Below are 27,511 nucleotides of genomic sequence, written 5' to 3' on the forward strand. Positions count from 1 at the left end.
GGAAGGAGAGGAAGGAAGGAGTCGGCTCTGGTTGCTGGAGGAGGTCGGTATTGGTGGTGGTGGCGGCGGCCGTGGTGCTGCTGCAGCCGCGGGCAGAGCCTCCCCCTCCCGCCGGGCCGGGCGGGGAGGGCTCCGGAGCCGAGATGTCTCAGGAGCGGCCCAAGTTCTATCGGCAGGAGCTGAACAAGACGGTGTGGGAGGTCCCCGAACGCTACCAGAACCTTTCCCCGGTCGGCTCCGGGGCCTACGGCTCCGTCTGGTGAGTGCTGGGAGGGGACGGGGTTGCCTGAGGTTGCTGTCCACCCCTTCGGCCCCAAACTGGGTTCTCCACCTGGAAACTCGCCCTGGTTTTTAGGGATGGTCACTTCGGGGACCTCAAGGAGGCGAGCAGGGCTTGCTTGTCCTCCGGGGCTTCCTCTCCCCCAGCTTGTTTCCAATCTTCCCTGCAAGAAGCACTTTGTGCTCCCGGTTTCTGAGCGATACCGCCGGGAAGCAGCGCAGTCTTCTCTTTGGAATGCGTCGGGGATTGCACCACATGGCAGGTGGCACTAAAACATTTTTGCAGGGGAAGATAATCGTGTCCCAGCCTCCCCCCTCCTCTCCCCTCCCCGAGTGATCTCATGTAGACATATTTCACTGTGCCTCCTTGCAGTTGTAGGTGGGGGTGGAGAGGGATGGAGGCTGGCAAGTCCCTCGGAGCTGGCTTTGCAGAGCTCAGAGCTTGGAAGCTCTTGTCCCAGTTATTTATTTTTTTTTCCCCTTTTTTCTGGAGTTGAAAGATAAATTATAGTTGAGGCAATTTGCATTTTTTTGCTGGAATCTGTTGGTAGGCAGGGTGGGTAGTTGGAGGGTTGTTTCTGCAGCCCTGACTCAGAACAGCACATTTACAGGTATCTGCTTTTATATATATATATATATATATATATAAAATATATTTTTTTTTTGCAATCAGGATCAATGCAGAAAAACTTGTTTTTTCACTGTAAAACGGCAGAATTGCTGCAGCATGAGATGCCTAGGAAAGTAAAGTCCTGGTGTCCAGTCTGCAGAAATATGGAGAGCTTGGAGATCAGTTTAGTTTTTAATGCTTACCTAATAGGAGCAAACCATCTGACAGGTTACACGTGTGAAATACAATACTTCCTTGATTTGTAGCTAAAGAATGTTGGATCACTAAACGTCAATTTTCAGGTCTGCCTACATTGTTTCATATAAAAAACAGGGTTCTATTCAAATAAAGTTTTGCATCTAGGTTTTAGTGATGTAGAGCTCTATAAAGGTGTTCATAGATGATTGTGTCCTCTTGGTAAGGAAAGCCTTCCACACAAATTCTCTGGCTTTTATTCCCTGTTCTTTGGCACTGTCAAAGTGTGAGCAGAATTTTTAAATCCGGGTGCACAATGCTCACACAGCTGCTCCGCTGCTGTATTTGAGCAGCTATGCATATTTTTACATTACCCTAATCAAATTTGTCACAAATATCCTTGATGTTGTATCACAAGGAGGGATGCATGCTGCACTCCACTAGGAAAGAAAAGGAGTTGCTTTGCATGTGCTGCAGTTGTAAAGAAATAAAGCTCTCAGCTTTTCTTAAACTCTTGTTATAAAATCGTTGGTAAATTCAGCTTAAAGAACATGCATTTCTTCAAACTGCTGTGCATCAAGTTTTCAAACACTTATATTTCATAAAAGACAAAGGCTGGTCAGTTCTAGTAGCAAAAATAACCATTATATTTGCTGAGCTTCTGCAAAATCAAAGGGTTTTTAGGTCCAGTGAAAGGAGGACCTCAGTGCCATAGCTGATAAATACTCCTGCAAGTGGCACAGAGTTATGCAACTCCCCAAATGCAATAGGAAATGGATTTGCTCAGTGTCCATTGATGTTTTTAAGGTTCACTCTCCACAGCCTACCCCATTCCTCTTGTTTCTCCCCTCTCCACAATCTCCCTTGTGCCTGTAATACTTCCAAAGTTTGCTTTCACAACGAACAACTGAAGAGTTTGCAGCATGAGTTTCCTGTTTTGCTGGGTCAAAACTTTCAAAGATTGTGCAACTGTGTTCAGAGCAGATGAAACAATTTTGTATTGGAAGCAATTTCAGACATGTGGCACATGAGTCTCTTTGCAGGCTGTGTCAGTGGTTTTCTGCATGTTCTTCTGAAAAGCTTTCAGAAAAGTTCGAGTTCAGAAAGTCCAAGGATGTGGCAAGTGAGTCAGGATTAAGAAAATAAAAGCAACAAAAAAAACCCCTTGCATATATATATATATATATTTAATTTTATTAAGCTGTAAATGGTATTTAGGATACTCCTGCAATGACTTGTTCTGTCCCCTGTCCCTTTAGAAATCTTTCTCCTTGTTTCATCTGAGGCTTTGCATTTGGAGTATCTCTTCTCTGCAACAGTAAATTGTAGGGGTTTTACCACCCTTAAACTGAATGGTTAAACATACTGCCTTATTCTTTTAGAATGTTCTGTGATGAGCCATTCTGTGTAATAAAATACTCTGCTGTTTATTTAGTTGTCAGGATGAAGTATTTAAAAATGAGGAATTTCTAGAAAGTGGGGGGGAGGAAATTAATAAAAAAGAAATAATTAAGCCAGCAGATGAATCATTTAGCCTATGGAACTGTAAGCTGCTTTAGATGCTTAATGTATGACTTGGAACACCCTAATATGAGGACCTGATGTTATTTTGTAGTCTGTGGATGGAGAGAGGGGGCATTTTCTGCAGGCAGCTCAAGGCAGCCAAGGTGTGTGCTTAAACTTGGAGAAAATAGTTCTGTGCTTTCTGAAGCCTTCTCATGTGCTGTCTTGAAAGAAGTAGGTTCTAACAGCCAGCTTGGGTGGTTTTCAGGCTCTGTTTTTTAAAAACTGGAAGTATTTGGAGAGGCAAGTAGGGATTTGGCTCCAAAACTTCCAGAAACATCGAGATGTATCCTCAGATTGATCATTTCCTAAGTCGTGGAACAACTGCTGTGACATCTGTTGTGTGAAATCTTATTTCATTTATTCTTGCAACAGCTTTTTATATCCATACACAAAGTCTTCAGCACCAAAAGGATTTTCTTACCAGGTCTACACTAAAAGACGTGTGGGCTCCTGAAGCAGCAGCCTTGTAGTCCTGCATGTAAGGAGGAGAGGAGTCTGGAAAATGCAGCATCTTGCAGTGGGAAGTGGCAGAATGGAGCTGGGATCGATGGGTGACTCAGCCTGGAGCTGTTGGATCCCTGCATTGCTTGTGACTGCCGGAGGGAAGCTCAGCAACCCGTGTTAGTTCAGCCAGCTCTAAGCTGAGAGGTGTTCTGATGATCTTTGCCATCAGTTCTTAAGATGCTGTGAAGGCAGACTTGCTGTACTCTTAGGAGTTCACTTCACTGGTGCATTTTTTGCAGTTTGTGAGTTGCATTGATATATTTGTAAAAGAAGGGTTGGTTGTTTCTGGTTTTGGGTTTTTTTGTTTTTTTTTTTTTGTTATTTGCTTGCTTTGCAGACTATCTGTGTTGCTTCATTTCATTTTTAAAAGACTTGAACACCCAAGGCTTATTCTTCCTCAGAATCTTGCATAGGAATTCTTTGGCTTTTTTGGTTTGGGGCTCTCAGGTTACACAGCCCTTTCCAATCCTCTGATTTCTGCCCATTTTACTCCACAGCTTACCAACACTGACTCTGAATATCCTAGGTATTGTGAAGATCCTGAGATAATTCCCCTCTTTTTAAACTAACTGGTAAACACTGGATTTAAGAAATTCTGAGTATTAGGATCCAGAGGAAATGAAGTAAAAGCCCTAAATACAACTTTTATGGTAACAGTTTCTTTGTGGTTTGTTTTGTTGTTGTTTTTTATTTTTACCAATGTGTGTTTTAGGCTCACTAATCCCTTATCAAAGCATACAAGCTCCTCCAAAAAATGTATGTATGCACTTGGAGGGACAGGTGCCTGCTCCTCCAGTCAGGTGCATGAAGAGTAATAGGATCAGAACCTTAAAACTGGGCTGAAGCAGCTATACAGGTAGGATGAGCAGAACAGATGAGGAAGGGGATGGAGCAGGAGGTGGGATGCACAACAAAAGCCATGAGCAGAGCTCTGAAAGCAAAGGCAAATAGTCTGAATGTCATGGGAACTCCTTCTGTTGAGAAATGAAATAAATGTGAGCACATCTGTCCTAGATAAGATTTATTAAAAGCAGAAGCCAGGGGAGCAGAGGTTTTTGTCATCTGTTGTGAGGCTGGCTGAGTGAAATGCTTGTAAAGACTGAGCTGAAAAGTGGCTGCTGTTAATGCTAAACTCAGGTACTGAGAACTGTGGGGTTTCTGGAACTAAGGATATACATAAATGAACTCCAAAGGTAGTTCTGAAGAGATTCAGTTCATGTGGGTATTTGCACAGGCTCTAGTGATAAGCAGCATGCTATTTAGAAAAGAAATCTTTTAAACAAAAATTGCTGTGCTCATTATCTAATATGGAAATTAACTGCACTCTTAATTAGTTTAGTCTGTACTTCAGTTCCTTGGATGTCTTCACACATTCATACAAAGAATATCTGAGTTGAATCAGTGGACAGATGCTCTAAAAGAATGGTTTTATTTTTGGTTTTATGCTGTGGATTCAGTTCAGGTTAGCTCAGAATTGTAGTCTCAGTTCACTCAGGGTGAGGTGGATGTAGCTGACATAGCATAGCACAATCCTGTGTAAGAGGTTAAAAACCATGGAATCAGTGATAAATTCTGAATTTATGCTGATCTTATTTTAAAACAAATTTAAAGCTGTGGATTTTTTTTCCCAATTGGGCTTTTTTTTAAGCTGAAATATGATGCAGCTGTTTTAAGACTGATGAAAGCCAGCTTAGTGTTCTTTAAAACGTTCTCCAGCATGACAGCTGTTCTGTAGCTCTGTGTTCTGGGCTTGGGAAAGCCATTAAGCAGTTATCTGTGTTGTCAGACAATGGCTCAGCATGCCTTTATCTTTAGGAAAATAGGCTTTGGGACCCAAATGTGACTGAATTTCCAAGTCTTCTGACTTCAAGAGTCTCAACTGTGAATGTGCAGTAATAGATGTGCTTCCCCAGTGTCACTGGGCTGGTGAAACAGATCCTCAGTCTTGCTGATGGCAGAAATTGGAGGTTGTGTATTTACTACAGAGGAAAATGACTTGGTCCAGCTCCAGAAATGTCATGAAAAAGAAGGTGAGATTGAATTTCCTTTGGACTCTGAGGTTCTGTAGTGTTAACATCCTTAACATTGGCATCCTGGGCTGGCTCAGGGACAGCGTGGCCAGCAGGTCCAGGGAAGGGATTCTGCCCCTGTGCTCAGCTCTGGGGAGGCCACAGCTTGAGTCCTGTGTCCAGTTCTGGGCCCCTCAGCCCCTCAGGAAGGAGCTTGAGGTGCTGGAGCAGGTCCAGAGAAGAGCAAGGAGGCTGTGAAGGGATCCAGCAGAATTCCTGTGAGGAAGGGCTGAGGGAGCTGGGGGTGTTGAGGCTGGAGAAGAGGAGGCTCAGGGGAGACCTCATCACTCTCTGCAACTCCCTGAAAGGAGGTTGGAGCCAGGGGGGGGTTGGGCTCTTTTCCCAGGCAACTCTCAGCAAGACAAGAGGGCAGGGTCTCAAGTTGTGCCAGGGGAGGTTTAGGTTGGAGATGAGAAAGAATTTCTTTCTGGAGAGGGTGATCAGGCATTGGAATGGGCTGCCCAGGGAAGGAGTGGATTCTCCGTGTCTGGAGATCTTTCCAAAGAGCCTGGATGTGGCACTGAGTGCCATGGGCTGGGAACCACGGGGGGAGTGGATCAAGGGTTGGACTTGGTGAGCTCTGAGGTCCCTTCCAACCCAGTCGATTCTATGATTCTGTGATATAACATCCATATCATGTCATGCCTGCTGGCTCTGAAATCTATGAAGAGAATGTTGTGGGAATGGAGAGAGAAATCTGTGTAGCTGTGAAGGTGCTTAATATGCAGGGGATCCCCTTCTCTTCATCCCCAGATGAAAAAGATATTGGTATATGCTGCCTTTTGTACCCAAAATGTTTGAAAGCTGGGAAAGATTCATGACTAATTCACAACATCATGTGCTGATTTATGGTGACTAATCCTACTTTTCCTCTAAGCCCTAGAAAACACCTTGAGAATCATAAAAATATTGTCATGTAATTACAGCTGGAATTAGGGATGTTTGTATATTGCAAAATGGCATTTGTGATTTTTTTTTTTTTAATCCTGAATTCTCTGTTACCTGAAGTGCTGCAGTGTAAATATTGATATTCTGGTGGTGTGTGAAGACTTGTTGAAGACCATTTGAAATCAAGATTAAAAAAAGGAATGCTTAATGGCTTCTTTTGTGTGTGTGAGTAAGGTGTGAGGGTTAACTCTTGGGTGGATGTGTTGGTTATGGACTTTCTTTGAGCCTGTGTGCTGTAGCTTGAGTCATTCAGTTTGGTGCTCCTGTGTTCTTCTCCATGGTTGTATTTTTGTACCTTTTCCAGAGTTTTTTCCCCACTGCCTGTGTGCAGATGCCCCTTTGTAGAGGACAGACTCTTCTTCCATCCTGCACTGTGGGTTTTTTCCCTTCTCTTGCAGGAGCTGGGGGCAGGGTCGTTGTTGATAGAAACTGGGCTTGTATTTTGTTTTCTAGTTTTCATGAGCCTCCTATAGCAAGTTCCCTGGAAACCAAGCAACTTGGAGATAAGGAGTCTTCTTGCAAGCTAATTCCAGTTAGTTGCTTTATAAATAAATGACAAGGACACTAATTTCAGATTGTTTCTTTGGCAGGGAGGAGGAGGAAGAGTTGTGGGTTTTTTTCAGGGACTACTTTTGTGTTTGGTTTTGAGCTTTATGTTAGTTAAGCTGCTTCAAACTTGACATTTGTAAATACACAGCTTTCCTTTTTGCTGGGTGTTTATGAAGAATTAGTGTATACTCACTTTTAAATGGAATTAGGAGTTTGCCCTGAATCAAAATGCAGCAGGAAAACAAATCCTATCTTTCTCTAACTTTCCCCATTCCATACTTTCCCCTCGTTTGTTATCTTGAATCAAGTGTAACCTTGATTTCACATCCTCTCTTTCTCCTCTTCCTTCCTTTTTGGCAAACCAGAGCTGTTTTTGATAAAAACATCAAAGAGGAGCTAAATACCTACATTTCTTTAGTTCTTCCAGTATAAATCCTAAGCTGTGCAAGACTATATGCAGTATATCAAATATTTAACATAATCCTTCATGTGTTAAATTTTCAATTGTTACAAAAATAACTGGCTTTTGCTTAATATTAGAAACAAATAAGTTGTAATAAAACTTAATTCAAAAGTTGATTTTACAGGACAAAACATCAAGTTGCCAAATAGGATAGTTAGTCTTCATCAGTTCTAAGGGGAAACATTATTTCTTTGTACAGGTTTTATGTACAAGTTTCTGCTAAAGGGACACATTTCAGTAATGTACAACTCAGCATCACTTATTCACCTGATTTTTTTGTGTAACAGGAGCTTGGAATTAGAAGTGATTTACCAAAGAGGTTTCATTTCTGCTTCTGTTGTGATTATCAACATCATAGTTGATTCTGTTAGACACAGGCTTTGGATTTTTGTATGGACTTAAACCATAAAAGATAATACCTTGAGCACAGCATGTTGTGGTAAAGGGTGATGTATGAAAATACACTCAGGATCACAGATAATAATTACAAGTATTCTTCTCCAGACTTGTGTTGTCATGTTTAAGGTTGAGAGCACACCTCTTCTTGCACAGAAAAATCATGACCCCTTCTTTTTCCCTACAAAATCTCCCTTCACTGTGTGAACAAGACTCATATTGTAAAAGTTCTCTCTAGAAACCAACAGTTGTGTAAATATATGGGGATTTTTTTGGGGGAGGGTGCAGGTTGTGGACCAGGAGGTCTTGAAGTTTTTTTTGCCTTGCAGAATGGGAGTTGGAGTGTGACTCACTGGTCAGATTCCAGGAGCTGCTAAGTGGGCATTTACCAGTATTTATAAGAAGAAATTCTGATCATTTGATTCCTCCTTATTGCAGTTCTGCCTTTGACACAAAAACTGGGCTACGTGTGGCTGTCAAGAAGCTGTCCCGACCATTTCAGTCCATCATCCATGCCAAAAGGACCTACAGGGAGCTGCGGCTGCTGAAGCACATGAAACATGAAAATGTAAGTTGAGGAGGGGGTATGAAAAAGCTTCTCTAAGGCTGGACTCTCCAGTGAGCACCCAGCATGCTTGCCTTTAAGGATCTTGTGTAGTTTGGTTTTTTTCCTAAAGCTAAATACAAAGCTTGCAGTGGTCCAAGGGATTATTGGGATAACATGCAGCTAAAAAAACCCCAAAGCCACATAGCCAACTTGGTATTCAGAAGTTTTAATATTTCCTAGAATAATCTGGATATTACTGCAGGCTGATGCTGCCTTGAGGATTTAGGACACAGGTGATGTCACATTCTTTTGCTCACTTGCTGTAGTTTTCATTATGTTAAGGATTTATTTGAAAAAAATGAAAATATCAAAGTTTGGGTTTAATGTCTTCTTGGGGGTTTTTCATATTTGTTTATTTTGGCTTGCCTGTGTCTGCAGGCAAGATGCTGGCTAGATTTCTGGAGGTAAAATAGGGAGGAAAAAAGGGTGTAGAAATCAGATGGCTTTTCATACCAGCCATACACTTAAGTCATCAACAGGGGAAACAAAATAGGATGTGACAAATGTTAAACTGTTTTTTGATACAACCTGCATTTGGTTTAGACACCATCTGGCTGACCCTTGCTGTGTGTCTGGCAGGGACACACGTAAATAAATTGGTATTTACAGTGCATGCTGTTTGCAACAAATATTCCATGCAGTAGAGCAAGAAGTCCCATCACCTTCACTCTGCAGAGCTGTCAGAATATCAAGAGGAAAGGAAGAGCTCTTGGTTTCTCTTATCTGAGCAAAGCCCAGCTTAGCAAAAGGAAAATAAGAGTTTTGGAAGAGAGCTGAGCAAACCAAGGACCTTTATCTAGCACAAAGAGCCAGACAAGGCTGATTTCATTGGAAGGTTCTCCTTGGGTGCCTGTTCACATTTCTTCTGTTGTGGCAGTGGTGGTTGTCTGGTGTGGCTCCTACTACCACACCCACCAGCTGGTGTCCCATAAATCTTGGCAAGTTTAGTGTGGCTAACATCATAATTGGAAGATCTGATGGATATGTGTACTGGTGTCAGGGATTCCTCCTCAATGTCTCTGCACAATACTGTTGTCTCAACAGCAGAGGTAGCATTCTGTCCTGCTTATTATCCATTCCCTGGAGACCTTTTCTCACAGCTGAGATGTTATCCAAACAGGAAAGCTTTGAATATCTGTTACCAATAAATAAATCAGCATTTAATTCCATTTTCTCTAAGCTAGTGTGGTTAAGCAATGGTAATTAGGTTGTGACTGCTGCTGTAACACTTCTGTGCCTGACATTCACTGATATTTTGGATTAGTACTATGAGCCTATGTAGCCTTAAGAGTCAGGGGTAAAAGGAAGTTGTTTATATATAGAAATATTATCAGTTCATCATACTGTCAGCTGTGGGAACTTTATCTAGGTTGTGGTTTAAAAATCCTGCAGATGCAGAGATCTTCAGAGACAGTTCAAGCAGGCTTGTTAGTGCTTGTGTCTTCACTCTTCAGGTTTCAATTGGGAAGTAAAACCCAGGGCTTCACATGGCACAGAGCTCACCAGCCAGCTGGAGAGGGTGGCAGTTGAGGAGCTGGAGCAAAGGATGGGTTTCTGTGTCTGTCTCTAGTCTGCTTCATGATTATCTTGAGCAAATAAATGGCCTTGCAGAGCACTCGAGCTTGTCTGCATTAGATTTTCACATTCCAGGAAGCCTTGTTAGCTTGCATAAAGCACAGCACTGAGCAGATGGGAGAGCCAAATGGGTTTGTTGGCATGTGAAGAAATTAATAAGCTCCTGACATCCTAAAATGCTTGGAGGGGAAAAGAGAAGGTTAGGGGTTGGGTGATGTTCACACTTTCTTAGAACTGTGTCAGTGAAGTGCTGCAGAAAAACTGTACTGAAGTGTTTGTGAAACTGGATAAAAGATACAGAGAGTTTGAGCCTGCTTTACATTGTGGCAAAATTAAAATGATTTTTAAAACCCCCTGAAGGCCAGATAGCAGAGCCAGGTTCTGTCTTTCTGTGCTAAACTACGTGGATAAAGTTGAATTTTTATGTAAAAGCTGATCCAGAAGAGTCCACTGGAGAAAGAAGCTGTAAGCATGAGTATTATTATACAGGATAGGTGTGACTGCTACAGCTTGAAGATATCTGTCTAGAAATAGAGTTACTGTGCCATATATCAGGAGAGACAGGAAAATGTTCTATTTCCTCAGTTTCCTCAATAAAACGTTATCTAGAGCAGATAATGTAGAACCAGGCTTTATTCCCTACCCACTTGCTCTGTTTACCAAAAACATAGTCTGGCTTCCTTGAAGATTTGGTCTTTAATTTTCTGCTTAGGGAGAACTCAATTGGCTTTGACATCCTTGAGGAGTGTAAGCAGTGGGATAAAGAGGATGATGTGAAGGGGAACACGTGAATGCAGCTCATGGTTTTGTAGGCATGGTTGAACCTTTGCTGGAGTTGCTGAAATGTGCATGGTGCTTCTGTATCCAAGGCAGGTGAGATGCTGGTTTAAAAAAAAAGGATTTTGGAGCTGGATGAAGAAAATCTGTCCTTTTATCTCAAATATTCATAAAATATTTGCTATTAAGACAAGGAAAGTAAGGTTTAAAAGCACATTGCACTGAAAGTTAGAACAATCTTTTATCAACCAATCAATCCATCAATCAGATGGGTTGTTAAAAATACTATTAATGACCTAAAAGGTAATTATGGGATAATAAGGTGCAGGTCATCTTTTCCACGAGGTGATAGCTGCATCTCCTTGCACTCTGCTGTTAGCAGAGCTCAGCTGTGCAGGGGGAGCAGGAGTGGTTGCTCTGCAGGCAGAAGATACAAATGACTGTGAAGGTGTTGGTGCAAATTGGGTCCTCATTCCATTGCATCCTTCTCCTGACTTATTTACCACTCCAGTCATTATTATTCATTGCTTGTGTTACAGGTCCTTGCATTTTTCTGGCCATTACTCAGTACAAGTGAAAGAGACAGCATGTCCCAGTTCTGATTTTAGTGCCCAGTCAGCATAACTAAGAATTGAGCAGGAAGCACACAGTTTTGTTGAGCAGTGGCTTGTGGGTTTTTGTTTCATCCATTTATTTCCTGAAGAACATTTGGCTGATTTTTGAAGTAAGGAATTCTAAACCATTATTTACACCTGCCTGTTGTTATGGCTCCTGGTTGATGCTTTACATGGATGGCTGGTAGGAAAAGACAGGTGTATATTTTTAATTTGTTGTTTTTTACAGGAGAACTGAATGTTTATTTCTGACCTTGTATAAATACTAATTTGTCTATATCTGAATGATTCCTGTAGCTGGAAATTAAACTGCTACAGGAACAAGTAGTTCCTGTTCCACAAACCATCTCAGTAACTGTGTCATATACTATGAATCTATTTCACAGGTTTTTCACTTTGCCATTTTCTTTCCAGGTGATTGGTTTGTTGGATGTGTTCACCCCTGCCAAGTCTCTAGAAGAATTCAATGATGTGTAGGTAACTTCTCTGAAGACTGCAACAAAACATCTTTTGTATTTTCATTCCATCTCCCAGAGCATTATAGAAACATTTGCCACCTTCATTTGTCTGTCATTATTTTGAAAGAATTCTGAATTCCAGCCCAAAAGATCCTAGGAGATTCTAAACTTTTGGACTCTTCAGATTTGTTTGTTGTCTTAATTTGACCAGTGCTGTAGGAACTCCTTATTAATCTGCTGCATCATTTAAAATGTCATGAGCTATATTTCATTCAGCAACACACTTTGGGACAGTCAGCTCTGCTCCTGGAGCTTCATAGGGAATTTTTATCCTAATCCTCTTGACAGGGATTGCTTCACAGCCCATGTGCTTCCTTTTGTTCATAGGTACTTGGTGACACACCTTATGGGAGCAGATCTGAACAACATTGTGAAATGCCAGAAACTCACTGATGACCATGTGCAGTTCCTCATCTACCAGATCCTTCGGGGGCTGAAGGTGCTCACACCTGTCCTACCTGAATGTCCATAGCTCAGCAGTGGGAGGTGGAAGCTCTGGATAAATGTCATCTCCTCAGAGTTTCATATGAGTACACAGTGGGGCTTCTGTAACTTCCCTAACATGTTTAAGGGTGTCTCTTACTATTTTTTCCCTCTATGCCTCTTTGGAGCTCTGTATCATTAAAGTTATGCCTCATTTAAGAAGCTATTTCTACACATTGCTGGAAGATTCTTAAGTAATCAGTCCTCTAATCTGCCCTGACCAGGAATCTTCCATTTATTGAGCTTTGTTTCCTTGTGTTCCACTCGTGGGTGTTCCTGAGGAGAGACATAGTGAAACACCTCCCTGCTTGGAACCCACAGCCACTCACTGGGTTCCTTCCTCAGACAAGCTGTAGTGATGGAATTGTGTGGGATGGGGTAGGGCTGTATGGTCTAGTGAGGAAATGAGGAGGCTGCTGTGACTGTTACATAAAATTTGTCATCTTGCCTTTACAGTACATCCATTCAGCTGACATAATACACAGGGTGAGTATCCTGAGATTGCTTCCTGCACTGCACCACTGTCTTTAAAAAGTGTAGCACAAAATCTGACAAGGTGGCACCTGTAGATACAAAAAGAAATTTTCTAATAATTATTTTGGCTGAACAGTCAAAGGGTCAAACATGGGAAGCAGTTGTTAAGATCCATGGTTCCTGTTTCTGCCTATTTTGCCTTCTATCTTTGTGAAACAGGGTCTCCATTTGTTAAATATACACCTACAGCACTGCTGCTGCACTAAACCTGAATGCATTTTTGTTTATATGTTGTTGTTTATATGTGAAACCTCTGAGGGCCACAGAAGAGACAGCTGGCAGTGGGATGAAATAATTTTTTCAGGTCTGAAGAGCTGATATTTGCAGCCAGTTAGAATCTCTTCACTGCTTTTACATTTTTATCTCTACTTGTGAAACAACATATATACTGCTGTTAATGCTGATCTTGTTTAATTTTTTAGGATTTAAAACCCAGTAACCTGGCTGTAAATGAAGACTGTGAGCTAAAGGTAATGTAATCACCAGGTCTTACTGGTTTGACTGTGATTTTAAGTGAATGCTCTCTGGATGTCCATTGGAATTGTGACAAGTGAAAAAAGAATTCCTTTAGAAAATACTCTTGTGGCTGAAAGTAATAAGGTCCCTCCCAGGTGTAAGGGGCTGTAAGGATGGCTTTTTCTGTAATTGCACTTTTTTTTTAATGAATCATCATGAAAGTGAAGAGATAAAACCTTGAGTTTGGGCTTAGTTGTTTCAGAGAGAAGCCACCCAGAGGTAATTCTGATTGTTGAGCCCCACGCTGATCTAGGCTCCTGTCTTTTAACAGGTTGTGAAATGTAGTTTCACAATCCACCCTGGCAGTTGCAACACCTCTCCTCCACCCAATCCAATAACTGCTTAGTTATTTTATTTGCTCTGAGGAGTTTGCAGTGTTCACTGCAGGGATTGGGGGGTCTCTCTCCTCTCTCCTGCAGATCCTGGATTTTGGCTTGGCCAGGCACACAGATGATGAGATGACTGGGTACGTGGCCACCCGGTGGTACAGGGCTCCTGAGATCATGCTCAACTGGATGCATTACAACCAGACAGGTAATGCATTAAACACCAGGCATTCCAGTTCCTGAATTATGGAAAACATTGTCCTTTGTTTGTTCTCCATTCTGTTTGATCACCTCAGTTGGCAGTCAGGGTAATTAGGCTTCTGTAAGGGTGATTAAAAGAAGGAAGGCACAGGTTAGTGCTTGAACCACATCCTCCCAGATGCAAATGAAGAATTGTGGTGATAACATTCACAAGGCTTCTCTAAACTGGAGATTTAAAATTGCAATCAGCAAAATATTGTCAGCACTTCTTTATTTTTTCCAAGCATGGTGGTTTTTGAAGTGGGTAGAATGTATCTGGATGAGGAGAAGGTGTGTTTGTAAGAAGCTGTTGGGAATAAACTGAAAATGTCTGGAATTGTGATGTGAAGAAATACTAAGAAGTATATAAATCTCCTTTCCTCTCTTCTTAGCCATTTCTTCCCAGTTACACCTCCTGTGCTGTTTCCAGTAGCTTCTCAGCAGCACACTGTGCTTCCTGACAATACTTCAGATCAGACACAGAGAAGAAAAGCAAAAAAATGGTTCTGGTACAGGAGTGATTGTGGATCCAAGGAAATAATGTGCTAGTCTGACTTCATACCTCACTACTTTTCTCCTTTGCATTTATATGGACCTGTCTTGTATCTGTAGTGTACCAGTTGGTGGTTGGTTGGGTAGAATTTATTTCTTAGAATTGTCTGCAACAGGTTTCTTCCTCTTCAGTGCTGTAGATTCCTCCCCAGCTTTGGTTGTTATGCTCTGGAAGGAGGATTTTCTTGCTCTGGAATTCTGTTATTTGGAAAAGTCTCAGCTGACAGCTTTATTACCTCGTATCAGTGAGCTTGCAGTGTATTTCAGATTGTCTCAACAAGGATAAAATTGTTTGTACCTGTTGGATAGATTCTATTGAGACTTTATTTTTCTGCATTATGTTGTTTTGTTTCTTATTCTGTTCAGTTGATATTTGGTCAGTGGGCTGCATTATGGCTGAACTGTTGACTGGAAGAACATTATTCCCTGGTACAGACCGTATCCTTTAACAGTAATGCATTTGTCTGAAGTTGAAGTTAGAGATTTTAATTTTCTCATACTCCACAAGAAAAGAAGTTCTGGGTTTGTCTGGTTGTGTTTTATTTTGTTTGTTTGTTTGTTTTTACATTAATGGCTTTTTTTACACACAGACCCATGAGGTGAGTCCTTGAGAGAAGGCAAATTATTCCTTCTGATTGTCTGTTAACATCATAAGACTTACTCACATGTTCTTTGTTTCTGGGAGTTATTTTCCTTTAAGTTTATTGAAATGAGTTGCTCTTTGAATTTGTAGAAAAGAAGTTCCTGGAGCAGGCTGGCTGCTAAGAATCCTCTCATGCTTCAGTTTTCTAGCAACCATGAAGCATCCCTTGCTGCCTCTCTGCTGTGTCCTCTGGTGTGCTGGGAAGGCAGTGGCTTTGCAGCCAAGGATCTCATTCCCAATGGCTCCAAAATGTGCAGGTCCCACTTCATGGATTGTCAGCCTTCTTTCAGGCTGTGCCTGTCTAGATAGAGATGTGAAAAACCAAGCTGGAAGAAGAGCTTTTCAAAATGATAGTTTTGCTCTGCCAAGGTGGGCTGGGTAGGAGACTTTGGCAAATGGATGAGCTCAGTTTGTGAGAGCTGGTGATGGTTTTCCCCAGGAAATAAGACTTGATAAATATTGTTATATATTTACAGCTTTTGTTCAGCCACAGAGCACACAGAAGTAATTGATTACTGTCAAGATTTTTCGTTGCCTGGAAATGGGACTTTACACCAGAGAACATGGCATTGCTCACCTCTGGCCAATGTTTACTTTTTCAACCAGATTTAATTTTAATAACTTCTCTTAATTTATTAGTACTTATATCTATAAATCCAAATATGTTAGCATTTGATTAAAAGAAGGCTAGTGTTGGGAGTGCTGGCCTTCTGTGTACCATGGTACTTCTGCAAAGCATCTGGATTCTGAAACTCCTTGACAGGGGGAAAGCTTTTGTTCCAGTTTTGATGCAGTTTCATCTCCCTTTACCCTTTTTCCCCTTCTTTTTCTGCCTATCTCCAGCTCATAATCTGTCTTCAGATTTGTTGACCTTGTTATACTTCACTGTTTACACATCTCTGCTCTATTTTTCTGTGGTCAGGGACAGAAGCAGAACTAAGATGAAAGAGACTTGGAGCTGGAAAAAAGTTGCCATATTTCTGTTGGCTGATTTGGCACCTACACTTGGGTTTGGGCAGGTTTGGGGTTTTTTTGCATATATCAGAAGAAAAATTGACAAATCAAGAGCTATTGATTCAAACAAAGCAAGTCTTCAAGCTGTTGCCACTGTTTAACCCCAGTAAGGCTTTAGAATTTAAAAATCTTGATACTTGCACATAAAATGTTTGCTGATAGTATTTGTAATAAGTGAGAAATGCTTCAAAACATCTTCTTTAGGAATTGAGGAGAACAGTTATCTTCCAAGCCTGAGAAGTTTGGTTTTTTCCAGCTACATTCTTAGCTGTGAGTAACAGCAAATCATGCCTGCAGTGCAAAAAGAAATTTACTTTTAGGATCTTAATTATTTGCTTTGTCATATCAAGATATTTTACTAGTTCATCTCCTAGGAGATGCTGCTGATTCTTTACCTTAGATGCTCAATTTCTTTTGCAAATGGCTTTTGAATTAATTGCTTTTTCTCTTCTGAGTTGGTGAGATCTCAAGAAAAATAAGGCCAAATTCTCCCCCACTGCAGATAAAACTTTGTGGTTCTCACAGTTTGTGTGTGGGGGGTTCCCCACTTTAAATAAAGGTTCATGTGCTGTTTGATCATGAGGTTGGAACTGTCAGGGGAGCAGGATCTGTGGCTGGGAATCTTCTTTGTGTGTGTCACACTTTTCCAAGGATCTAGAAAGGCAGCAGGATGTCAGCTTTCACTCCAGTTTTGCTGACATCTAAAGACAGCAGCCAAAGGGAAGGAAACAAGACATTCCAGCTTCTCCCTAGCTTGGAAGATTCTCTGAAATCTTTATATAGTTGTGGGTTTTTTTGGAGAGAGTTTTAGGAATTTTCCAGATGAAGCTCTTGTTGGCTGCTGCTGGGTTCTTGATTTCTTTGTACCCACAGATTTGCTGTGTTCTTCCTGCAGTGTCACTATGCAATTGCTGACTTGATTTTGCCATTAATATCAACAAACTTAATTCAAGGTGTATTTACCTTGCTTCTGCTAGCCAGGGATACTTACAGTGTATCCAAATCCTCTGAATTTCTAGGGAATTCACTTTGCAGTTGGAGGCAATGTGACTGTGTTCAGGAACCTGGAAACTGCTCCTGTTGGACAACTGAAAATGTGACATTCCTCCTGATTTTTGGTCTCAAAACATTCATTTACTCAACTCTGGAACTTCACATTTCCAAAATGGAATGGTAGTGACAGGATAGGTAATGCCTTCATCTTCCTGTTCAAATGCTTCTCTTGGCTAAAATATTGGTCTCTTTTACCAAGGGTTTAGCAGAAAAACTGTGATATTATTTGCAGTCTATCAGATATTTTTTATACTGCCTGGAGATACATGTGTTATTTTTAAAGGACTCCAGTACAGACAAGCTGTACACTTACTTTAATCTGGTAAGTAATAAAAGTATATTCTGAGATTATGATCTTTGCTGCTATGATGATTATACCCCTGATAAACTAATGCTGAGTTTAGTTTCACATTCTGAAGGAGCTGATCTGTTGAGATTCTGAACATGGTTGTCACTGACTTCAAGCAGGAATTGTAGAAACTCTCAGAAAAAATCCCCTAATGATTATTCTGGGGTTAGTTCTGCAGGATTACTGCAATATTTCTCACTTAAGTCTGAATGTAACCTGACTGAATCCCTCCTGTTGTTGTCCATGGGTGGAAATATTTGGATGAAAGAGATATTTGTAATATTGGTAAAACCTCTGCTAGGAGGTGGAGGAGGGGAGTGAGACTGTGGGAAAGAGATGGAACTTCAGGTAATGGAAATCAGAGACCTTCAGGATTTTAATGTGAAGCATAGATAGAGGCTTTCTTATTACTGTCATACCTGTTTTATTCTAAGACCAATTTCTGTTAAGAATGTGTATTCCTATTTCTTTACATCTCCTGTAATGTGGATGAATCATACAAATCAGTGGAAAATTGGATTTAAGTTTGCCAAGTTTTTTGCCTAAAATGATATAAAGCACAAATAATATCTTGAATGTTGGGTACTACTTCAGCCAATTTTCATTTTCTGTATGTTTTAAGTTGACTGCATTCCCTTTGAACTCTGAAGAGTGTTCTTATTACTATTTTTATTCAGCAGTGTGGTGCTTCTATGGTAACTAACCAGTGTGAAATTGCATAGTCTTCTGCTACATCTTATTCTTGCTTGTGGTGGCAGCTAAAACAACTTCTAAACATTGCTTTGCCTGGGCAAACTCTGACAGTCTTGTAATCTTAGTCTTACAGTGCCTGATGCAGGTTCCTTTCTGAATTTTGGAATCACTGAGACTCACTCAGGCCTTGAGGTTACCTTGGTGGTGGCATTTGGGGTCTGCATGCCTGTGCTTTCCTTCTCCATGCACATGTTTGTGGTTTTGGTTTTCTTTTTTTTTTTATTTTTTCTTTCTGCTTTTGCTTTGTATTTACTCAGTGTTTTTCTTCCTGTCTTTTAATTTCTTATCACTCCTTTCTCTGGGACATGGGAGGCCCTGGAGTTACAGGGATGCTGCAATTCAGCAGGTTTGGGATGGCAGAGCCACAGCTAGCAGCAGGATTTGGGGTTTGGCTCTCCTGTGGCAGTGCCAGTGACATATTCAGTGTTTTATCTGAGAAGCCACTGACACACATGCCACAAGCATCAGCCCACAGCATTTTTTTTTCCCCTGGGAAAAGAGCTGACAGCAAACAGGACTAGAAATGCCTTGAAAAGGATGGAAATATTTAAACTAAGGTATGGCATGAAGCTTCTGAGGAGGGTTGGCAGCCTGGAACTTGCACAGCTCTTGCACAAGAAGGAGTGAGAGATGTCAGGGCTGGTTTTAGTGGTGCTGAAGAAAAGCCATTTGAAGTGAGGTAACTGTGGTTTCTGTGTGTACAAACTGATATTCTGATTGCTTTTGAAGCAGGGACAATTAAGGGTTGGCAGTAATTCAGCAGCTAAGCTAAAGCCAACCAGGTAGCTTGGATTTACTCTTAGATTTCAAGTGTTTAAGCAGGTGGGGACTGTCCACTTGAGAAATGAATTCAGCTCTTCTGACAAAGTTCCAGGGCTTTTAAAATTCATTTCATATGTAACACTTTAGACCAAAGTTGACACCAAAAGACAGAAGTTTTAGTGAAGTATTGGTGGGTTTCTTCATCTACAACTTGCCAGTGTTACAGGGACTTTGAGGCTTTTTTCTTTTTTTGTTTTTTTGAAAAGATAGGAGACAGCTTTTGAAGTAGTTCAATTAAAAGATATTCTAACAAGGAATTGGGACAGTATCTCAAACCAACAGGAAGGCATTGATCCTGGGGAAAAGATTGCCTAGTGAGTAGTGTGCTCTTCTTGCAAGGAGGATGATGAATATTTTGATAGAATTTTCAGGGCAAACACAAACACCACACAGTCTGAAATGTCCAGTAGGTTTTTAAGGGCAGCGTGGAGGATAATTTAGAGAAGAGGGGAGATTATTCTTTTAATAGTTTTGAAAAGATAACTCCTGTCTCCTTACCATCTTGAGTTTTAGGCACAGAACTGTGTCTGTAGTGGATTTTTCCCTTCAAGTGTAGGTTTTTTCACTTCTGCCAGATATTTAATTTGTCTGCCTTGTTAAAGAGGACAGCTCAGCTTGGCAGGTGGCAGCTCTGTTCTGGGTCAGTCTTTGCAGTGTTGTGTCCCAAGAGGCTTCCTACAGAAACATTTTCAATCTGAGCCCATATTTTGTTTCTCTGCTACTCCAGTGGTTCTCTGGACAGACCCAGATGCTTTGGCCTCTCCTGCCCTGCTTGTCCTGGGCATGGTGGTTGGGTCCAGCCCCTCTGTGGGCTCCTCCAGGCTTGGGAGAGCTGCACCCACATTCAGGTGGAGGGATGCTGGAGGTCAGGAGAAGAATCCAATCTTTTTTGCTCAGTTTTAGAAGGGGCTGAATTACCCTGGCAGGCATTCACCAAAGGCCTTGCATTTTTTTAACATGAGCACCTCCCCTTCAGCCTTCTGCTTTTACTTCATCTGTCACTAACACGACCTAATCCTGCTAACTGCTTCTACTTCAGTCTGGGGCCTGAAAAGGTGCAGTGAGCATGGGAGCTGGTCCTGAGCTGGTGTTTCTCCTGGCTAGTGGAGGCTGCAGTGACCAAGGAGTGCATGCAGAGTCACTGCAGGGAAATTGTTCCATCTGTCTGATTGCAGACAGAGCTGCCTGGTAAGAGGGGATTCAATTGTAAATGAGAGGAATGAATACAGTTTGTTTAAAACAGCTTTGCAGCCGAGGCCTTGGCAGGTGTCAACTTTCAACATGAAGAGGCTGATGTGTTGCACTTTTCATTTTGATTTGTCCCAGCATTTTCCTTTATGGTCCATCATTAGATATTGATCAGTTGAAGCTCATTTTGAGACTCGTTGGAACACCAGGGCCTGAGCTTTTGAAGAAAATCTCCTCAGAGTCTGTGAGTTTACACTTTGATTGTAATATCTGCCCTTTCAAAAGTCCCAAGTTTGTGTGCTGCCCTCCTGTAGTCCACCTCTAGTATGTGCTGGGCTTTCTTTTCTGCTGGTTTTCTTCCTTTGTCATTCTTTGCTCTTGGATGGCTTTGAGTTCTCACAGTATGTGTTGTATCTGATCTTACCTCTGCCTGTGGTATGATTTCTTCCTTCCATGTTCTCATTTTACTGCTTTGTGACTTTCCTTTCAGTTTGTGGCTTTATACAACGTGGTGTATTGTATGATCAGCAGCTGCTGAGGAATAATTCCTCACAGCTAAGAGCTTGAGGCTCAGCTCAGTTATTATTTCTCCAGATTGCCTTCCCAAAGGATCTTGCTTAACAGGAGCAAGTGTGTTACCCTTAAACACACACAATCCCTTCTATAGGATGAGTAATTTCTCAGATGCCACTGTCACCATCTCTGGTTCTGTAGCATAAAATCCCAAATTACTTTTAGTTGCCCTTATGTGGCAGCTGGTTTTGAGGGCACACAGTGCCTTGTCTGCTGGGACTGTCACCCTGCTGCCTGTTGAAAGGGTGTTGCAAAAAACTTCCTGCAGTCTCCTTTTTACCCAGTGACCTCTGTTTTCACCATTTGTATATTATCCTAACCTTGGACTGGGAACTTCTGCAAAGATACCATTAAATGGCTTTTAATTTAACTTGTTTCTGAAGGTGAAGTGCACAAAAATTAGAGCAAGAGGTGCAGCCCAGGTTAACAAGTTATTGCATAGTGAGCAAGGAGCTACACAGAGGTAACTTCAAGTCTGAACAGTCCCTCTGCTGTTTCTGACACCTCTGGAGGATCAGCATGGCAGAGAGTGGTGATAAGATGATTTTGTACTGCAGCTTATGCTCTTTTTTTGTGTCCCAGTGACACTAAATGAAAGGTGTGAGGTTAGCCTTGGATTACACCTGATGCATGCCCTGCAAATTGAAATGGGTTGGTCAGCTTGCTGCATGTCACACCCCTTTAAAAAGCCCTGAGATGTTCTGCCCTTGGAAAGGTTGGAAGGAAATAATGGAGATTGCTCTGGGTGCCCTACAAACTGACCCTGAGGACAGTCTGGTATTTGAAGTGTGGGGGATTAATGAGAGAGGAAGCTTAAAGCTTGACCAGGTTAAGCAAAAGATTAGTTTGCAGATGGGAGATTGAAGTGGATGTTTGTTTGGGTTGGGTTGGGGTTTAAAACATAGCACAGCAAAAAGTGTAGTTGCTCCTAGCCAGGTTCACATCAAGAGTCTGTTTAAAAAACCAAAAAGCATTAAAATGCTGTTTGTACTCAAGTTCCTCTGTATGGAGGCAGCAAAACTACTCAGTGTTTGAGGGCCCTGAGTGTGTCACTGTCAGGAATTCTGGGTTTCTGCTGTGTTACTTTACTTGCTTTCACTTTCTCTGTCTGTTCACTGACACCAGCTAACTCTCTCTTATGCAATGCTAATGTTTTGCTAATTTTGCATTTATTGCCTTCTGTCACCTCGCCCACACAGCAAAGTGCATTCAGAGCTGTTGGGAAGGAGGTGTCAGTTGGGAGCCAGTTCCACTTTGTACCACAAGGAACTGAAGCACTTTCTGTGCAGCTAGGAAAAAACCTGGTAACCAGTGCAGAGGATACCATTTCTTTGTTGCCATTCCTGTTTTGATTTCTGTTTATTTTCCTGAGGCTTTATGTAGCTGCAGCAGCCTAGGAAAAATTATTGAGGAGTAGCTTCAGCCAAAGGGAAACTGCAGCTCTGGGGGCTTAAAACTGCTGGGAAATGTGCACGCAGACATCTTGTAGTGTGATGCTGCTTCTGGCAGACAGAAATACTTTCTGTACCTGGCACTGATCTTTAACCCTCCAATGTTTTTAAGTGTTCACTGGTGCAACTGCTAAACTTCACGAGTGTTGGGAAAGAGGAGTTGGGCCCTGCCTGTATGGCTTTTGCCTGGTGGTTTGCAGGAGAGATGCTTTGTGTGCAGCTGTTTTCTGTTTGAAATGGTTTTATGCACTGTTTTTAACAAAGCCCTTGACTAGGCACTTAAGATATTAACCAGCTTCAGCAGATCATGCGTCTGACGGGAACACCCCCTGCATATCTCATTAACAGGATGCCCAGCCACGAGGTGAGCCCTGAGCAGCTGAGGGGGGTTTGCAGGGCCAGGATTTCACTTGCAGTGTTGGCTGCTTCTTCCTCGCATGTGGCATGGGGTGGGTGATTAACTCCCTGCTCTTCAGCAAGATTTTTTTTTTCTTTTTGTACTAAATGAAGATGTGAGACTTGGACAGTGCATCAGAGTCCTGAGGCTCAGGGGAGCCTGGCTGTGAGTTGGTTTTAGTGTTGAGGACCATGTTGTGTGGCTCACTGCTGCCCCCCTTGCTGTGCTCAGCCCTCCCGGGGTGCCAGGCAGCTCTCGTGGCACCTCCTTGCTTTTCAGTCTTGCATGAACCCCAAATAACATCAGCTCTTCCTCTGCTGTCTTGAGTGGCCTTTAGTGGGGAAGGGTTAGTGCTGATGGGGATGAGTAAGGACCAAAATGAGCAAAGAGAAGGTAAAGCAAAGAGACAGACCATAATAACCAGTGCTTCGTGGTTGAAATATACTCTTGTCTCAGTCCTGGTTTGTGTGATACTTCAACAGAGTATTTATTTCCACAGGCAAGGAACTACATTCAGTCTTTGTCTTACATGCCGAAAATGAACTTTGAAAATGTGTTTATTGGTGCCAACCCACTAGGTAAGGCTTGGCTGGGACATGGGGTCCTCTTCTGGCAGCTGGAGGTAGCATGTCCTGGGACACTGAGGCTTTTCCCAAAGTGGTGTTTGGACTGCAAAAGCACTTGAGGAGAGAGCTGTGTTTCAAAGTTTACAAAGTATGTGTGGGCTGGGGGTGTAAGAGGAAGAAAGTGAGGCTGATGGGTGGGTCCTGAGAAGCTTCAGATTCCTCCTTCACACAAGTTCAGGTTTGGGAAGGCAGCATCCCTCTGTAAAATCCTTCCTTTTCTGTTCTGGTGCTTTTGCAGCTGTGGACTTGCTAGAGAAGATGTTGGTGCTGGACACAGACAAACGAATCACTGCAGCAGAAGCATTGGCTCATGCCTACTTTGCTCAGTATCACGACCCAGATGATGAACCAGTGGCAGACCCCTATGACCAGTCCTTTGAAAGCAGAGAACTTGAGATTGAAGAATGGAAAAGTGAGTGTGGGAGATGGGAGAGAACCAACCTGCTCCCCTGGGGGGGCCACCCCATAAGCTGTGGTAGTTAAGAGGCACAAAAGAATCTGATACAAGTGTGGGCATCTGATTGTTCTGAGTGCATCTCTCAGGTGGCTTCTTCTCCCTAGTAACAAGCAGCAGGACAGGGGGAAGTGGCCTCAAGTTGCACCAGGGGAGGTTTAGGTTGGATATTAGAAGAATTATTAACTTTTTCACTGAAAGTGTTATCAGCCACTGGCTTGGGCTGCCCAGGGAGGTGCTTGAATCCCCATCCCTAGAGGTGTTGAAAAGCCATGGGATGTGGGGCTGAGGGACACGGTTTGACTCTGGACTCATGGAATTGGCTTTGTGGTTGGACTCAATGACTTTAAAGATCTTTTCCAGCCAGAATGATTCTGTGATATAATTATCCTCATCCCTGGCAACTTATTTATTACTCTGAGCACACAAACATGTCAGTACCATAGTTGCTCAGATCTTTGTTTTCAAAGTTGCATCTCCTCAGCACTCAGGAAGCATCCTTTAGTGTGTATTTTAGTCTCTGAGAATGATGTAACCATTCTTCTCTTGTTCTTACACCACGTTTTTCCTTTAAAATAGTGTTAGAACCTTTCAGATTGTTGCAGCTTTTCTTGCATGTTATCTTTAGGTACTGCCTGTTAAGTTTCTGCCACCCTTCTCCCCCCCAGGCCTGACTTACGATGAAGTCATCAGCTTTGTGCCACCACCACTTGACCAAGAGGAGATGGAGTCCTGAGAAAACTGCTCTCTCCTGTTTGTCCCACTTCACTGTGAGGGGAAGGCCTTTTCCTAGGGACTCTCCAATTATCGTTCAAGTGCCTCTGTCACAACAATGTTCTCCTTGGTGGAGGGGTTTTGTTTGTGTTGAATTGGGGAGGGAGGGGTGGGGAGGGAAGCAAACAGAAGTCTGGGTAAACATGCTGCATGCTCTGTGTTCTGTGTCCAGCCCCTGAGGACCTGCTCTGACCCCTCCTTAGCCCTTCCAGAGCTCTGCTGGGGCAAGGTGGGGAAGTTGACCTTTTAAAGTTTGGTTACAATTGTTGCCATTTATCAATTCTTCTCCAATTAAGTAACCTCAAAATCAGGCAAGCTGATTGGAGTCCTTCTGTCCTGGTCAGGGCTGAAGGTGGGGTGTAGGGATGTCCTCATTCAGTGCCAGATGGCTGCTTTACATCCAGATCTTCCTGGTACAGCAGAACATAACAGGGCTTCTCGTGTCTGGTTCTTGGAATGTGAAAAGGTTTTGTGTGCAACTGTAAATATGTTTGTGCCTTAAATTGAACGGGGAGAGAAGGGAAAGGAAGTCTGGAGTGGAAATCTCTGACCCACTGTGTTTCAGGGTGAAGGCTCCCAGATAGCCAGGCATGAACTCCATGTAATCAGGAAATAACTTCCCCAGGCAGCAGCCTCTACCCATGGATTTTGGATATTCTTGTATTTTTCTCCTCTTCCTCTCACTCTGAGGCTTCCCACTCAGCTCCCAGGAGGCAGAGGCTGGAGAGGATTCTTGCTAGGCACATATTTGTGAATTTTGTTCCTTCCAAGGTGGGGTGGTTTTTGCATGGTGTAGCTGTACATGCATGTAGAGCTGCTTGATTCTTGTTAGGTTTTGGGGTTTTTTTTTGGGGGGGGTGGCACTGGGGCAGTGAAATCCTCATCAGTGAACTGTGTTACCCTCAGTCAGTGCCATGAAATCACAGCATCCTTTTGTGCTGCAGCTCCTTGTGAAATCCCTGCCATGCCAGAGGAATGAAGAGGAGGATAAAATCAATGGCATAGAAATGTGCCCCTTTTTTTTGTTGTTGTTGTTGTTCTGAGCTTCTGCTTTCAGAGAAGGAGAGTTTGGGATAGAGGGTTCCTTCTAGAGATGAAATGTAAAAAAAAAAAAATGTTCTTCAAAGAGATGACTCTGGTGTCTTGTGCCACAGCTTAAGTTATTTCCTGAAAATAATTCTTTTTATTGCAAGGATTGGAATCCAAAGCAAAGAAATCAGCATGCATAAAACCACAATCTCCCTTTCACTGTCTATATCTATAAATATAAATATTTATATATATAACACTTCACATTTACTAGAGGTTGGTTGTTTTGTTCTTTGTCTGGGGTTTTTTTTTACCCTCTCAGATGGGAGCTTCTTGGCTGTTTTTTCACAGGTTGATCTCTGCCTGAGGAAACCTGAAAAGCTGAACACAACCATGGTTCAAATATTTTGTATTTTAAAAGACTGAGTGAAATACCCACGAGATAAAGATTGGCAGGAGGGAAGTTTCTGTGTTCCTGTGCCAGGACTGTCCCTGGGGAGCTCAGGAGCCTGATTTTGGGACTGGTGGAGGAGATGTTTTCTGACATCTGTTTGTTGCAGGCATCCTGGTGGACAAGGAACCTGTGTGTGAGGGGAAAGGTTGTGCAGTAGTTTGGATTTTTGTTACCAACAGGATGGAGAGGAAGCATTTGTGGGGTTTTCACCCCATTTTGAAGAGGCAGCACAAAGGGCTGGGACAGGGATGACAAAGCCATTGATTCTTCCTAAGCTGCTTTCCAGTGATCTCTTCAAGTCAAACACTTCCTAAAGGTGTGGGGTGAGATGAAGAGAGGAGTTATTTCATCTTTTGGGATAAAACTCTCCTCAGCCCAACAAAATCAAAACAAAACCAACAAAACAAAACAAAACCCCCAACACCTCCCTTTTCTGCTGGGCCAGCAGTCCAGGTATTGAAATGAAAATGTAGATATTCAACATAAACCTATAGCAAAATTCTTTTTATCAGCTGTTTCATGTGTAGATGCTACAGTGTGATTTGATGCAGAAATATTGCTAAAGATTTTTAAAAGAATTTAGATGTTGTGAGTGTGTGTGTGTGAGTGTGAGTGGGAAGGATTCACCTGGGGGCTGGGCTCTGCTGGCAGCCCATGGCACACCCCCCCCTGCCCAGAAGGATGCACTTCAAAGAAGAAATCTGCTCTTTTGTTTCTGTCCATGGATTTTGCTGTAATTGGTGATGCCAGATAAGTTGTCACGATACCACTGGTTAAAAAATAAAACCTATTTTTCAGATTTACTGCACTGATGGTACTTGACAAACCTCCTGCACTGAAGGGTTGGTGTTGGCAGGGGGTGGATTTATCCCTCGTGTCCTGCAGGATCCTGGCCAGCATGGTTGGGCTGGGGGCCAAGGGTGTGTGACTTGGGGACTGACTGACTGCTGACACCAGGCTTGTGGCCATGTTTGTCCCCAGTCCTTGATTTTGCTGCACATAAAACAATTGCAGTGTGCAAGAAGGCAAATTATTCCTTTTGATGGTCTGCTAACATCATAAGACTTACTCACATGTTCTTTGTTTCTGGGAGTTCTTTTCCTTTAAGTTCTTTTCCTTTTAAGTTTATTGAAATGAGTTGCTCTTTGAGTTTGTAGAAAAGAAGTTCCTGGAGCAGGCTGGCTGCTAAGAATCCTCTCATGCTTCAGTTTTCTAGCAACCATGAAGCATCCCTTGCTGCCTCTCTGCTGTGTCCTCTGGTGTGCTGGGAAGGCAGTGGCTTTGCAGCCAAGGATCTCATTCCCAATGGCTCCAAAATGTGCAGGTCCCACTTCATGGATTGTCAGCCTTCTTTCAGGCTGTGCCTGTCTAGATAGAGATGTGAAAAACCAAGCTGGAAGAAGAGCTTTTCAAAATGATAGTTTTGCTCTGCCAAGGTGGGCTGGGTAGGAGACTTTGGCAAATGGATGAGCTCAGTTTGTGAGAGCTGGTGATGGTTTTCCCCAGGAAATAAGACTTGATAAATATTGTTATATATTTACAGCTTTTGTTCAGCCACAGAGCACACCCCTGTGGTCTCACCATGAGCACTGGATGCAGAAAGAAAGCAC

General features: G+C 42.4%; 1 protein-coding gene across 4 annotated transcripts; it reads left to right on the top strand.

Moving 5' to 3' along the window:
- MAPK14 (mitogen-activated protein kinase 14) lies at positions 1-26,709 on the top strand. 4 transcript variants are annotated; one of them, XM_030465360.1, is made up of 12 exons: positions 1-259; positions 8,018-8,147; positions 11,567-11,625; positions 11,998-12,109; positions 12,610-12,639; positions 13,110-13,157; positions 13,623-13,737; positions 14,688-14,759; positions 20,308-20,387; positions 23,064-23,142; positions 23,429-23,602; positions 24,313-26,709. In XM_030465360.1, the coding sequence occupies exons 1-12, from the start codon at positions 144-146 to the stop codon at positions 24,378-24,380; spliced, it is 1,083 nt and encodes a 360-aa protein (XP_030321220.1). In that variant the 5' UTR covers positions 1-143; the 3' UTR covers positions 24,381-26,709. The 4 variants fall into 4 exon arrangements, with proteins under 4 accessions (XP_030321220.1, XP_030321221.1, XP_030321223.1 ...); XM_030465361.1 differs by lacking the exon at positions 20,308-20,387 and adding an exon at positions 22,452-22,531; XM_030465363.1 differs by lacking the exons at positions 12,610-12,639; positions 20,308-20,387 and adding an exon at positions 22,452-22,531 and having other exon boundaries at positions 11-259.
- The last annotated feature ends 802 nt before the right edge of the window (positions 26,710-27,511 follow it).

Source organism: Calypte anna, chromosome 26 (genome assembly GCF_003957555.1).
Source record: "Calypte anna isolate BGI_N300 chromosome 26, bCalAnn1_v1.p, whole genome shotgun sequence".
Lineage (NCBI taxonomy): Eukaryota > Metazoa > Chordata > Aves > Apodiformes > Trochilidae > Calypte > Calypte anna.